Source organism: Oryctolagus cuniculus, chromosome 1 (assembly GCF_964237555.1).
Source record: "Oryctolagus cuniculus chromosome 1, mOryCun1.1, whole genome shotgun sequence".
In the NCBI taxonomy this organism is placed as follows: Eukaryota; Metazoa; Chordata; class Mammalia; order Lagomorpha; family Leporidae; genus Oryctolagus; species Oryctolagus cuniculus.
This window is the reverse complement of record NC_091432.1, coordinates 39,000,891-39,016,696: the sequence shown is the minus strand read 5'-3', so window position 1 is coordinate 39,016,696 and position 15,806 is coordinate 39,000,891. Positions and strand designations below refer to the sequence as shown.

General features: G+C 37.8%; 1 protein-coding gene across 7 annotated transcripts in view; it reads right to left on the bottom strand.

Annotated features, from left to right (window-relative positions):
• Positions 1 to 15,806, bottom strand: part of LGR4 (leucine rich repeat containing G protein-coupled receptor 4) — a 121,425-nt gene that overhangs the window by 13,102 nt on the left and 92,517 nt on the right. For 5 of the 7 annotated variants that reach the window (XM_002709023.5, XM_070072127.1, XM_051825178.2 and 2 more), the window contains exons 3-10: positions 14,669 to 14,740; positions 13,353 to 13,424; positions 7,357 to 7,572; positions 5,218 to 5,289; positions 2,843 to 2,911; positions 1,575 to 1,646; positions 1,337 to 1,408; positions 935 to 1,003 (exon numbers count right to left, since the gene is read on the bottom strand). In XM_002709023.5, coding sequence (XP_002709069.2) covers positions 935 to 1,003; positions 1,337 to 1,408; positions 1,575 to 1,646; positions 2,843 to 2,911; positions 5,218 to 5,289; positions 7,357 to 7,572; positions 13,353 to 13,424; positions 14,669 to 14,740 — 714 coding nt within the window. The remainder of the gene's footprint in view (positions 1 to 934; positions 1,004 to 1,336; positions 1,409 to 1,574; positions 1,647 to 2,842; positions 2,912 to 5,217; positions 5,290 to 7,356; positions 7,573 to 13,352; positions 13,425 to 14,668; positions 14,741 to 15,806) is intronic. The other 2 variants (XM_017345627.3, XM_070072134.1) reach the window with 1 other exon arrangement.

The window sequence follows — 15,806 nt, the reverse complement described above, 5'->3', positions numbered from 1 at the left end:
TGATGAAGACAGGGTTGGAGGCATCTCAGACAGACCATGCTATTTGTTCTGGAGCAACTCCAGTGGCAGACTGAAGACCTGGAGCTCTCAAGGTAAGCTCTGTGCATTTGGTGAAGCAGACTATTCCCATGGCCTCCTCATGGGTCTGTCTTCTCCTTACCCTCCCCTCACTGCCTGCTCATACATTTTCAACCTCTGCAAACTGCCTTATAAGTCAAGTTTAAATTTCTTATCTCAGTGTTTCTCAACTGCTTTTTTTTTTTTACCTTAGCACATGTGAAAAGTACAGTATTTATATGGCACACTGTGATAAGGCTCCTGTGGTTAGAAGCCCTTGTCATTTCAACCCCATCTGGCTGTCTGGAGGACTGAGGTCAGGATATTAGATGCCCCTGTAAGCCATTTGCAGACTACTGACTGTTAAACTCTGCCATAATCAAATATCCAAGGTTCACGTCTTTTCATTTTAGAATCTGTTCCTAAACAAGTGTCTAAATATCTCTGTATCATTCCTCCATCCCATTGTTAACATATTTGATCATTTGCACACTCTCCCTGAATATATTTTCAGTGTTTCAGTTTTATTAAATCATGCCTTTGTAAATAAAAACTTTTGCTCTGAGAAACGTGTTAGTATTCAATTTTCAAATACACCGTCTCCTTCATGGAGGCTTCTGCTTCCGAATTCCTAAAGCGATACTTCTAATCTGTCTCTTAGTTACTATCTTTTATTTTTGGTGACCTTTTCAGATCTTCTCTCTACTTACTAGCCTGTACTCTGTTTGAGCTGATGGACCCAAACCCAGTGCATCCTCCTCCAGGCATGATGTTCACAAAGGAGACTGGAGGAATCAACATAACTCCTCATCAATGGAACACAAGCACTGACACCTGCCAGCAGACCACCCTAACCCCTTCAAAAGGCCTCACTTACAGACTCTCCAGATGAACAGTTCCAGTCAGATTGGGGAACGACTGTACCATGCTTGCACCACGAATGACTCTTTAAGTAATTGAGAAGGAAAAAGTTATTTCAGATTGGAAAAGAGTTGACAGATAATATTTTCATCTTTTCTTTGAAACAGTTTTAAATTACAGTACTACTATAACTAAAATTAGTTTCTTCTGAATGTATTTGAAAGTGGGATAATTTGGCTAAATTTTAACATACATGAGAATCATTACAAATTTTTAGAATCTTTCCTTTGGACTTCTGGCTGGGGGTGTGAAGAGACAAAAGATTATTATGTTTCCTTAAGGAATAATAGTAAGTCCCTTTTTTCCATTAAACTAACTGTATAAATATTGAGTTTTTACAAGTTTGCATAATACTTACAAGGAATGCAGATCCGATAAATTGTGAAATGCTGTGTTCCCCACAAAAGACAGAGGATTATCATACAAATGTCTGCAAAAGTACCCAGAAAAGGCAAAGTTTTCAGATGCTCACATGAACTCTAAGAGTAAATCTACTTTCCCAATGTCCATATATCTAAAAGCCTGAATCTTCACACTTTATCCAAAGCATAGCTTTACATGACTATATATTAAAAGAAACTTTCAAAAATACTTACATAGTTCTTAAGAGTGGATTACCACCAAATGCTCCATCAGGGATAACAGAAATAGAATTACTATGAAATCCACTAGAGAGATAGGAGAAAAAAAATTTTTTTAATTCATATTCCCTTCCGAAATAAGTTAAAAACCAAATATTTACTGCTGCTCAGTACTATACAAAATATAACTGATAATGACTACATGAAAATTTTCAAAAATGTAAGGAACCTGGATGTCTAATTCCATCTAATCTCTTTCAAGACCATACCTAATTCTTTTTAAACCTACTGCTCAGCTTAATATCTTTCAGGTCTCATATATGCATTTATCTGTTGCTTTATCATCAAAGAACTTTTGACCATAAGAATCATAAGGCAGTCTAGCCTAATAATCTCTCTCACTGCAGCCTGAATTTCATCTTTAGGCAATACATCTTAGAATACTAGCTGGCCACTCACAAGACACAATCCCTGCTATGCCATATATATTCCTATCTCTGTTCATGACAAACCCAGCATCCAAAATGCTTGCTCAGCCCTTTCACAAGTTAAATATTTTCCTTCTTTCAAATCTTGCCAAATTCCTCCCCTTTAGTGATTTCCAGTGACTCCAAGTCTCAATGAGATATTTTCTGGAGTGATTTATTCATACCATTTGTTCAGCACTTATCTCACCTACAGTCTACTTCCACAGTCTGCCTTCTTGGTGAAACTCAAGACTTACAAGCTCCCTAAAGGCAGACACTGTACACATCATGCCTTTTTTGTTTCACCAGCATCTAACCCTCTATAGGAATCTCTGCTCAAAATTGTCTATATTTGGATAGGCACTGTAGTACAGTGGGTCAAGCCCCTGCTTGCAGTATCAGCATCCTGTATTTGGGCATTGGTTCTAGTCTCATCTGCCTGCTGAAGCACAGTGGACGGCAGTGGATGATGGCCCAAGCATTTGGGTCCCTGCCACCGATGTGGGAGACCGTATGAAATTGCAGGCTCCTGGCTTCTAAGCTCTGGCCATTACAGCCATTTGAGGAGTGAACTAGAGGATGGAAGCTTTCTCTCTCTCTCTTTTTCTGTCATTTCTTTCAAATAAATAAATAAATCTTTAAAAACAACTGTCTATTTCACCTCACAACCCAGTCTATGTGATCATACTTGTGCTTGTATGTACATATTATGGATATATATATAATTGAACAAAGATGTTCTAAAATCTCTTGATGAAACAGTAAGTGGTAACTTGTAGGAATATTAATGCATAATGGGAACAAAGCAATACTCACAGTTCTTTTAGGCTAGGAAGGGCTTTAATAGCTTGAGGAAATTCTCCCAAGTTATTATAATTCAAGTCCCTAGAAAAAATATGAATATTGAAGTGTGTTCACAATTCGTAAAGAATTTTATAAATATTTGAAAAGATCACACCCTCTGAATGCTAGTATTTCTTTACCAACCATATTGTCGTCAAATGCCTAGAAGAGTTTAATTGAATTTATGGCTTTTCTTAGAATACTGAATAAAAATAAATCAGTCTTCTGTGATGTTTTTAGGTAAGTAAATTTAAGAATTAAATGAATTCTCAGAAAAACTAGTACTGACACATTAAATCAGCTAATCATCTGAATAACATTTCTCAGCAAATTCACCTTACAGTAGAATTTATTCAATATCCACGTATAAATAATTTCCATTTGGCATTCAGACTGGGTTTTTGAAATTCTGGTATGAGAGCAGCTGATCTTGGCCCCACCATCAACATAACAACTTGTGATAACAATGACCAGGAGAAGGATCAAGTTGGATTTATGTAAGTATTCTCTTCATTCAGGCCGTTAATGATTGAAAATGTTGTATTAATTACAAGACAAATAAGGCACAGAGATCTGTATCAAAAGTCTTGGTCCTGAGATTGTCTAAATTATCATTTCTCTTAACATAAAGAGCAGGTTGACATAATTAACATAGTTGATTTCAGAATAAAAGTAAAATTAAAAGGCTAGCTTCTTTGAGAATGATTTTATTTCCCTTTTCTACATATATTATAAAGAATAAACAGCAACCAAAAATTAAGTTAATTGGAAAGAAGAGGCTTAATTTTAATATAATTAGAATAGTATACATGGGGGCCGGCACCATGGTTCACTTGATTAATCCTCTGCCTGCGGCACCAGCATCCCTTATGGGTGCCGGGTTTTAGTCCCAGTTGCTCCCCTTCCAGTCCAGCTCTCTGCTGTGGCCTGGGAGGGCAGTGGAGGATGGCCCGGTGCTTGGGCCCCTGCACTTGCAAGGAAGACCAGGAAGAAGCACCTGGCTCCTGGCTTTGGATTGCAACAGTGCTGGCCGTGGTGGCCATTTGGGGAGTGAACCAACGCAAGGAAGACCTTTGTCTCTGTCTCTCTCTCTCACTGTCTACAACTCTACCTGTCAAATAAATAAATTAAAAAAAAAAAAAAAAGAATAGTATACATGGCCTATGCTCAGGAGACTCATTCAATCTGTTACACTAGAAGATATACACTTAGCAAAGAAAACCTAAGTTTGGAACTATTTCTTCCAGATCTTCAACTTTAAATACCCTCTGATGCTTGCAACTGAAAGTGGATTGTTTAACTGTTCAGACAGGAAAGTGGATTACTAGAATCCTAAAGGATTTCAAATCTTTCCATTAAGTGACAGCTAGATAATTCTATTAAGCAAATTACTACAAAAGCCTTAAGCATTCCAATCAGTTTACTCACTCATCTAATCCTAACATTTGCTGAATCATTTACTACATCACAATAATAAATATTATATATCTTTTTTTTTTTTTTTTGACAGGCAGAGAGTGGACAGTGAGGGAGAGAGACAGAGAGAAAGGTCTTCCTTTGCTGTTGGTTCACCCTCCAATGGCATGTTGCGGCCGGCGCACTGCGCCAATCCAAAGCCAGGAGCCAGGTGCTTCTCCTGGTCTCCCATGGGGTACAGGGCCCAAGTTCTTGGGCCATCCTTCACTGCACTCCCGGGCCATAGCAGAGAGCTGGCCTGGAAGAGGGGCAACCAGGACAGAATCTGGCACCCCAACCAGAACTAGAACCCGGTGTGCCAGCACCGCAGGTGGAGGATTAGCCTGTTGAGCCACGGTGCCGGCCAAGATTCTACTCTCAATTACACACAGCTGCAAAATATGGTTTCCTTATATGCCTATAGTGCTACACATAGCTGAACCAGTCAGAAAGTCCTGAACACTTCAGCTAGTGGAAACAATAACAAAAGTATCATAAACAAAATATAAAACCTTAATTTTTTATTCATTAGCATGGGAAACCAGATACAGTCTTCAAACCAGTATAAACAATTAGCAAGGCAACGGAGATCGCGGCAAAAACAAAACAACTCTCCAGAATTTATTTTAGATGTTTTGAAGTTCCAAAACTTTCACACATTTAGCAAAATCAGCATTTTTTGGAAAATGTATAAAATCCACATTTATAATGTGCTTTTAACCTAAACTGAGATTTATAAGTGCGTTATTTGATGGCAAGAATTTAGTTATGTATTAAAACAAATTAATAATGAGATTTACTAAGACCAATATTATTTTCCCTTTCCTGCAGTGAAGTACAAAATTGCATTGTAAATATCACAATGGGATAGCTCAAAATATAAATATACTTACAAGGTCTCCAGGTTATCCAGTCCATCAAAACAGTGTGGACTCAGGCTTTTAATTTTATTGTTATGAAGATGCCTATGAGAAAAATGATCAAAATTACTTTCACATCTTCCAAGGGCAACTATTATAATTTTTCATGCATCTAAATTGGGGTAGCCAAACTTTTCAACCTTTGATTGTGGAAAACACATAGCCCTGGGGAGTGAGGTTTTGATGTGTGTGTGTGTGTGTGTGTGTGTGTGTGTGTATGAAGACAGAACACCAACAGAAAGGGAAGAAAAATCTAAAAGAAGAAAGGTCTACACACTGAGTATTACTTTTTTTAGAGATGTATTTATTCCTTCAAAAGGCAGAGTTACAGAAAAAGGGAAAGTGACAGAGAGAGAGAAAGAGAGAGAGAGAGAATCTTCCATCCACTGGTTCACCCCTCAAATGGCCACAATAGCCAGGACTGGAACAGGCCAAAGCTAGAAGAGCCTGAAACTCCATTGAGTCTCCTAATTGAGGGCCCAAGGACTTGCTTTCCCAGGTACATTAGCAGGCAGCTGGATGGAAAGTGGAACAGCCGGGATTCAAACCAGCTCCTATATAGGATGACAGCATTGCAGGCAGCAGCTTAATCTGCTACACCCCATTCAGCCCCTCCAAGATTATTTAATAGGTACTCAACCAAAAGAAAAGGTTGACTGGCTTTTAACCATCTGAAGCAGAACTTCAATAACCTGTCCTATAAGGACATGGGAGTAATGACATGAAGAAGCACATCAGTTTACATTAGTGAGACTGGTTGTTACTTCATAATGCCCAAGCTTTGAAAGATCAGAAACACAGAGGACATACTCTTTGAATAGAAAAGTTGGAAAATAAAGTATCCCTGGATTATTTATCCCTGGAAGTTATTTCTCTTTTATTCTTTTTCTTTTATTTTTTAAGGAATACAAATTTCAAAAGCACAACCATACCTGCCCTCCCACCCACACTCCCATCCCTTCTCCTCCTCCTCCCTCTCCCCTTGCCAGTCCCATTCTCCATTGAGATTCATTTTCAATTATCTCTGTACACAGAAGACCAACTCTACACGAAGTAAAGATTTCAACAATTTGCACACATAAAAACTGTGAACTAGTTTTACAGTTAACTCTCATCATACAACTCTTTGAGGACAGAGGTCCTGCATGGGGAATTAGTGCACAGTGACTCCTGTTGTTAATTTAACAATTAACACTCTTATGTCTGACATCAGTGATCACCCAAGGCTCTTGACATGAGCTACCTAGGCTATGGAAGCCTTTGGAGTCCACAGTCTCTGTCAGTATTTGGACAAGGCCATAAGCAAAGTGGAAGTTCTCTCCTCCCTTCAGAGAAAAGTACATCCTTCTTTGATGGCCTCTTCTTTCTGTTGGGGTCGCATTCACAGAGATTCTTCATGTAGAACATTTTTTGCCATTGTGTTTTGGCTTTCCATGTCTGAAATGCTCTCATGGGCTTTTCAGCCAGATCAGGAAGTCTGAAGGGCTAATCCTAGAACTTATTTCTATGACAATTTTGCCTCTCAAATTGAATACCTTGCTAAGACACAAGAAAAGTTGTATGGATGTTTGCTAAAGGACCCAATTTCTTGCAATGATTAGAAATGCCCATTTATTTTAAGGAAATTAACAGTTACTAATTCTTTAAAGATTTTATTTATTTATTTGAGAGGCAGAATTAGAACGAGAAAGAGAGATCTTCCATCTGCTGATTCACTCCCCAAATGGCCACAATGGCCAGAGCTGGACTGATCTGAAGCCAGGAGCCAGGAGCTTCTTCCAGGTCTCCTGCACAGGTGCAGAGGCCCAAGCACTTGGGCCATCTTACACTGCTTTCCCAGGCCATCAGCAGAGAGCTAGATTGGAAGAGGAGCAGCTGGGACATGAACTGGCACCCACATGGGATGCCAATGCCGCAGGCAGAGGCTTAGCCTGTTAAGCTGCAGTGTCGGCCCCAATTATTAATTTTTAAAAATGTTCCTCATTTGCAATAATCTCATCCAAAGGTAGCACCCCCCATATGCATGAGCAGTGAATTACTTTCAAAAAATAATTGGTCACAGGAAAGCAGCATTTCCTCTAAATCAATGCTCAGAAAGGGATGGATACTTACAGAACGACCAGGCTTGAAAGGTTGGTAAATGCAAAGTCAGGGATGCTTGAGATTTTGTTGAGAGCCAAGGTCAGGGCCTGCAGAGTCGGTAGGTGGCTGAGTGGATGCACAGGCACCTCCGTCAAGCTGTTGTCATCCAGCCACAGATGCCGGAGCTGAACAAGGCCTTCAAAACTGTCCTCGGGGACTGAGGTGATATGGTTGGCATCCAAACGCCTGGCAGCAGCAGAAACAAGCACATTCAGTAACAGATTCTGGGAGAACGAGTCAGTCCACGTCACAAAATTCTCAGGGCTTTCAAAAAGTACAAAAGCATTTATAAAAACTATATTTCTTTGATTTACTAGAAGTTCTCACAAAATCTAAGAACTTTTACAAGACCAGTATATGAAAGTCTGGGCTTTCTTATAACAAAGGGATATATCCGCATCTAAATCCTTCCACTATGTTTGGTGAAGAAATGACTTTATAGTAGAAAGAAATATTAGAAGGAAAAAAGTAAACTCTACAGAGCTCAAGTTGGACTTTTTTCCTTTGGTGGAAACCTATCAAAAATACAGAAAAACAAGAAGAAACCAAGTTGAGCAATTACTCTACATTATTCACAATGTTACATTGCATGTAATATTTGGTAATAAACAATTGCTACTCTGGTATTTAAAAAGAAAATTTAGAAAATATTTACAAATTTCCTACAGCAACAAGCCATTTCAATGGATTCTCAATGACCCATATTGCCACTGTAAAGCAACCTTCTCTTAGCACTAAATACTTTTGAAAAGTTAATATGCCAAGATTACAGTGAATAAGGTCAAGTTGTCCGTAGGAAAAATTAAATAGCTCCTTAAATCAATGTCATTATGAGTTTCAAGCTTCAGTATTTTTTCAAAAATTTTGGAATTAAGGGAATCTTATTAATAACGTTACTCATACTTAAAATTTAGGTTCTCATCTGAAAATCTGGAAACAAAGTCCCAAGTGTTATTGTTGGCATAACCAGGTATAATTATTGGAATAATCATTTTCAACACAAAGACCACCTGGAATTAATATGCTGAGGAATGGTATGTGCAAGGCAAATCACAATTTTCCTCATAAATCCCTTGTTGATATATGCTCATCACTTATATTGAAGCTTCATAGCCTCTGTGAAAATTAGGAAATGTAAAAAAAAAAAAAACCTGATAAGAACTCAAAATGACAGCATGTTTTTAAAGAAATAAAGTTTGGCAACTCTTAAGCTCAGGAAATTCTAAGTGTTGGAGAGGTTCTTGTGCCTCCTGACTCCTTATGCTACTCTAACTTCAGCTCCTGTCACAGTTATCCCTTTCTGCTCCAGGCAAGCTCCAGGCTCCTGCTCCCATCTAATTGCCCTGAGCCCCAGAGGTATTCTCCTTCCCAGAGGTAGATTAGCAGAGGTTAAAGACCATTGGTGAAAACTGATGGGGGCTTTCTTTGTGACAGAGGCAAGATAACTGAAAGAACACTTAAGAAAGGGAAAGCTGCCATAAGACTGCTTTAAAAACAAGTATTTTTAGACCTGTTTATTAGTTGGACTTTCTAGAACTTACCCCTGGAAAGAGACAGGCATCCTCTATGACAGACAGGCAAAAGTACTGGCTACAGTGCTGTTTAGGAAATTTGCTTTAATGAGGGGACAGAATGCACACAGACATACACATAGCACAGATTGGAACTCCTCTTATTAAGAAGATGGAAATGCTAAACACATGAGTGGACTTCCAAAAAGTTCATGGAAGATGGAATTTAAAAACATAACTTTACTGAGGTACAAAAAAATTGGAAACCATGAATAACTTATAACACAGAATTCTTTGAAATTTGTAAAGACCCCTCACAGGATCATACAAATTAACCATGTAATGCAACAAACTCATACTTGAACTAATTTAATTATCTGCAATTCAGTCAATCTTTTTAAACTGAGCATCCTGCAAGGCACAAAGGATTAAATGGTGAACTCCACAGGCATGAGACCTGACCTCATGAGCCTGACATTCCAATGAAGGAAAGGCATGCAGTATAATAAACAAATTACCAAGTGACTACAGAATGTTTAAAAAGTGCTATGCAGTAAACAAACATGATTATGAAATTAAACATTGATGGGGACTGATGGGGAAGGTAACAATTTAAAATGTACCTGGCCAGGAAAAATTACACTAAGAAAGAGATATTTAAACTGAGACCTAAAGAATGATCAAGAGGCAGTACATACAGTAGCTAGGCAAGGAGTGTTTTAAGCAAAGAGCAAGGGCAAGAGACCCAGTATCGCAAACCAGCTTGGTGAGATCCAGCATGACCCAGAAGGTCAGAGTGATTAGAACACTTGAGGAAGTGAGTGGAGGGTCCAGGAAGACACAGGTGAGGCTGTAAACAGGGTCCAGATTGTGCAGGTCCCAGGAAGCCAGAGAAGGGGTTTAGATTGAGTTTTAACTACAAACTGAATTAGTTCTCCCATTTCTCAGTGTTACAGTAGTATAAAAGTTTAAATTGCTTATTTTTACCATACCAAAGAACTTCAAAAAGTTCATGGAAAATGAAATTAAAAGATAAGCTTATTTTGGTACAATAAAACTTTTAAAATCCATGCATAGATTTTTCCTAATTCATATATATGAACAATTTGCAGGACCCTCCCCCCACTGATGTTACTATGTCTTCCTATTCAACAAAAAAAGTGATGCACCCCCAAATACACATATCCAGTCTCACTGAAATGAACAGCTATGAAATTTTACCATGAAGATATGGTAAAATGCAATAAAAAAGTTGCCCATACTGTTTGAAAATAAATCCACTACTATATTCACCATTTATGCTCCTGAGAATTCTCTGCCATATACCATCAAAGAAGTCTTAACTTATAATGAGATAACTATGTCAGTTTTGAGCTAAGGTAGTAATGAAACTATCTTTTCTAAAAATAATAATAAAGCAATAAAAGCACAGACACAAATTCCACTATACTAAACATTTCCCAAAACTGTAAAGGCACATGTAAGAGGTTAAAAAGGAATACGTATGGAAAAATGGAACACTTAAGTAATAAAATGACAAAGATTTTTGGTGACTCAAATGGTTAATCCTTTCACCTCAATTTGAATGTGGGTACTGATGACACACCCATAAAGGTTTGCACTCTCCTGAAGATCAGTGCTTCACAAAGAAATTATCTTAGAACTGTAGCTTTACACCAGAGACCTACACTAAGATCAAGAAAATATTGTAAATGACTCAACAGTTATCATAGCATCAGATAGCTCACAAAGAGGAGAAATTATGTGTGCCTCTTCAAGGTATTCTATTTAAACTCATATAGCAAGAAATAAATATTACTTTTAGTCCAATTTTCTTGTTAAAAGTTTAATATATTAACTGAATTCAATTCTTATCATTTTCTTGAAAATGTGTTTTTTTTTTTTTAAAGATTCATTTATTTATTTGCAAGTCAGAGTTACACAGAGAAAGGAGACACAGAGAGAGAAAGAGAGAGATCTTCCATCCGATGGTTCATTCCCTAGTTGGCCACAACGGCTGGAGCTGCACCGATCCGAAGCCAGGAGCTTCTTCCAGGTCTCCCATGTGGGTGCAGAGGCCCAAGGACTTGGGCCATCTTCTACTGCTTTCCCAGGCCAAAGTAGAGAGCTGGTTCGGAAGTGGAGTACCTGGGTCTCGAACCGGTGCCCATATGGGATGCCGCCACAGCGCCGGCCCCTATGTTTCCCATTCTTAAAAGCCTATTTTACATCTGACTGAGGTTCTTGTGCTTTTGAATTATTTGTCTTAAAAAAATTAGTTAAAAAAACCACACACTATATCTAGTTACTTACTGTTGAAAGTCTATGTTATCAATAAACAGACCTGGGTAATCAAAGGTCTCTTTTTCTCCCTACTTTCAATTTACCAATAATATAAATATGATAGTCATAAACTCTTTAAAATTCTTGAGGAAGATCTAGCAAAGTTAATCTTTGAGGTATTTTAATATCCAAGATGAATGAGATCTAGCTTAAAGGAAAAGTTCTAGTGTAACTAATTCTGACATATCATTTTAATACACTGCTCAAATAATGTTTTAAGTCATTCTCATGGCTTTATGGGAAGCTGTTATGCTATCTTTTTAATTAATATCAACAATTCACTTTCAGATTTTATGGACATCATCAAGTTCACACTTGCTACAAACCACCTCTAGGCAATTTCAACCCCTAATGAACTTTGCTCCTTTTAAACACTGTTCAAAACCACAAGGAAATCTTTCATGTAATTCAGGTCTGAAGATCAGATTTTCAAACTGACTCAAGTGCTGATAAGAATGTTTTACACCAGGACAGAAATTCAATTATATCTAACTAGACACTGCACCCACTATGCTAACAAACCCATGAACATTTCCTTCTTAAATAAAACAGGCCTGATGCATAGCAGCGCCTTGCATTTCTGATACATATGCAAACAAACCAGTGTATTTTTTAAAAATAGTCTGTTTTGACTCCACTCCCAATCCTCATTGCAATTCTAGAGATCATTTAAACCAAGCAATCAATGAGAAGCACAGGTTTTTCTAAAATATTAGTATTTTAGAGTGAGAACCCCATGATTTCTGTGAAAAACACCACTTTAAATCATCTACATTATCAGTAAATGTCACATGTACTTTGATGTACTTACAGACCACAAATTAGAATCTATTTTTATGTTTTCTTGGTACTTTTTCTGTTCTAAAGTTGAAAATGAGAATGTAGTCTTTTTTTTTAACCTTTTCAACTAGACAAAATTAATCATTAATTCTTGGAAATAACTCAGTATGATGACCTTGAAGCAAAATTAATTCTGAAGAAGCAAAACAAACAAGACTATGTAAAGTGTCTGACAAATTTGAGTCCAAGGAGATTGGATGACTCTCTCCCCAACCATCTGTCCCAGGTGAGAAAGGGTATAGAAATAGCAAAATAACATTTCTGTTGTTCTTCCAACTGAATCATTTTAAGAGTCTACTTGGAGTCTCCTCAATTAGCTGTGGTGAATAATAAATCCTTATATTACATAACTTACCATTTGTGTGAAAGCAATGTAATACTGGGCACCCCTTAGTTATGACATTAACGTCATTATGAAATAGTTTAGATTTTACAACATATTTTTTATTAAAACATTTGTATTTTCATATTCATTTCCCACTACTTACGAGACTGTCTCAACAGAAATTTGCATTAGTTAGAATTCTGAAACAGGTCTGCTTGGTTTATGAATTCCTACTCTGCTCCTACTAGCTGTGTGATTTTAGGAAAATTATTTAAAATTCTCCAAACAGTAGTTTGCTCATTACCTACCATGTACTTTAATGCATGGAAAGCACTTGGAATTTATATATATATATATATATATATATATATATAAACAAGTTCTTTGCATAACAGTGGCAAAAAAAAGTGTTATATGAAAAATATTTTTACATTAGTGATTATAAATAGTAAAAATTAATAGTTGACACTGTGAATTCCCCACATAAAACCACATTTTTCTCAAAATGAAAACTCTGGGAGGGAAGTAGCTCAGGCACTTAAGTTACCCCCAACATATACTCAATGAGGAACTAAAATCAGTTTATTCTCATTATTAATTCATGAAACATAAACCATTTTGTGACTGTTTTCTTGAAACCAAGGGCACAAAACACTGAATCAGCACCCACAGAACTCTGGTTTCAAAGAGGTGTGATCATTAGCCATGTACCCTCAGCACTGATTACTTGGTAGCTTACTCTCAGCCTCCGAGACACAGAGGAGTAAATGGTACCACCTCCTCCCTCACCAAAGGATATTTTCCTAACAGCCATTTGCCACACCAATCTTTACCCCACATGAAAAGTTAAATCTCCCCTTTCCTGATAATTCCAGTTCTTTACACATTTAGTAGCCAGAGTGGTCTCCTAATGAATCAAGAATGCACACAAGCAAAGAGTTACTTACAGAGACTGCAAAGTGCTCAGTCCTCGAATGGCTTCACTGGGTACTGTTTTCAACTGATTGTTCTGGAGGGTTCTGGAAGGAAATTCTTGGTTAGTGAATAGCAAGCAATTGTTACCATTTTTCATTAGAATTCAGAACTGTTTCTTTCCAAATAATATTTCCAATGACAGAGAAAGAGAGAAAGAAAGAAAGTAGAGGTAGAAAGTTTCCAAGACAAAAGAAGTGCTTAAAAAGCAAGAAACATCTGATGTAAAGTCAGAAATGAAACCTATGCTGCTCTCCCAAGCCATCTCCTCACACAGACCTGCTGGGCAACCCACATTGCTTCATTCCCAGGAATTACAGCACTCTAGTTAACGCTCATCACCTGAGGTACTGTTAGTAAATGTTAATTGGAAGTATAACAAGTTCACTGGGAGGTACAAACAAGCAAACTCACTGGTATCCCTAATACCTTTTCAAATGGTAATAAAGCAGTGCCTAGCAAAATGGACAAAGCCTAGGTAAGCCAGTTTGCCAAGAGGATAGCAGACTTTGGGCTTTTAGGCAGCAAAAGGAATGGCCCCAATGCAGCTGAGGCCATCTCAGAAATAGAGCTTTAATCATTCGATTACTAGGGCCTGGAGAATGGAAGTGTAAATCCAAACCAAAAATGAAATTCAGTTCATTTTTACCTAAAGCTATTACTGTCACATTAATGAAATGACTGCCTGAAATAACCACAGAATGGTAAAGGCTCACTGTGGGCCTGCAACCAGAGAGGTCTTATGACTTTGGCCAGCAAGGCAGTGGCAGAAGAGGGAGCAGTCTGCTCACCTGTTTCCCAATCTGCCACCCAGCAGGCTCCTGACATTTCTAGAAATACATTTCCTGATCTCTCAGTATCTATGTAAACTAGAGGTACCTGAATTCCTTTAGTGCTAAATGATTTTAACATTTGAAGCTCTTATAAACCTTTTCCCCTTTAGGGTCAGAAAGTTCAAAGTTCTCATAGCCAAAAAATAAGTAGTAATGAAATCTTACCAGTAGAGCTTAAATATGGTTTTAATTCAATGCATTTAGCCACACAAAAAACTCAACATTCAACTGTAATACCCTGGAGGTCAGAATACGTATTATTGAGAGTTTTAACTTTTGTTATCTAGAACCAAGTTTGTCTAAATCAGCCTCTAGTCTCCCACACTACCCATTGGCCACTCCTTAAATCTTTTAATCCTGCACTAAAAAACACTGTGCTTAACCTAGTTCCAAGCACGTTGACTATGCAGAAAGAAAATACAGAGCCAGCTGTGAAACTCTAAAATTGCATTACTTACAGAACTTTGAGTTCTTTCAACCCAGACAAGGCCTTTGGGTGGATAAAAGAAAGGTCGTTGCCAGCCAATTGTCTAGAAAAAAAAAAAAAGTAGCAACGGTAAAAATAAAAATTAAAAATAAAAATAAAGTAATTCAGACTGAAAATTCAGAACTCACAAAAATGGGACCTGTGACTAAAGCTCTGTGTTCAACATTTCTCTAGTCTATCTGACATTAAACATGGACTTAAACTTTCCCTAAAACAGTTCCAAGATTCTGCCAATGAGATAAGCGTCTCTAGAAATTTTTTGTAACTTTCAATACAATAACTTAAGCAGGCACATTCTTATTCTGGTGAGGTCAAGCAAGCCAAAACACATTAAACCAAATTAAGTTTGCTATTCATGGTCACTCTCTGCAGCTTGCACTGTTTTCCAAGGGCCTCATAAATACAGACTGCTAGTCAGCAGGCAGGGGTGTTTATACAGATCAGAGCAAACCAGTCTGTCAAGAAGAATGCCTTCAGGAGGCAAGTCAGCCTGTTATCTCTGCACAACCAAGGACAGCACATCCCTTGCAAAAGAGAGGCAAAAAGTGAGACTCGTTGTAAGCATAGCTTTCCAAACAAAAGTCCGTATATATTTTTAAAGTAAATATTTTCCTAAAGAAATGTTGAAATGACGAATTTAAATAGCAGAAGAATGTAGTAAGAAAAGGAGAATTCTTTGAGTCCTTCCATAACATATTTGAATATATAATTCATTCTGAGCCCCACTTCTGCTTCCATTTCCCTGAACATACAGAAATGGGAGAAAAACTTGAATAGAAGGTAGTAGGGAGAAAAAGCAGGAAATGGGAACCATGACTTATATACTTGTTATCAGGTAAACTGAAGGAATGTCTTCAGGATGAACACGTTGTATCTGACTTTTACCTAGAGGTTTAGCTGCTATGCCTGCTTCCACTGTTGGAGTGCCTGGGTTGGATACCCAACTCTGTCTCCTAACTCTAACTTCCTGTTAACTAATGTAGACCCTGGGAGGCAGCAGTGATGGCTCAAAGTGATGTTCCTGCAAGCCACAAGAGACACCTAGATTGAGTTACCAGTTCCTCCTGGCTTTCGCTTCAGGCAGGGACCACTGTTGGCATTTGGGGAAT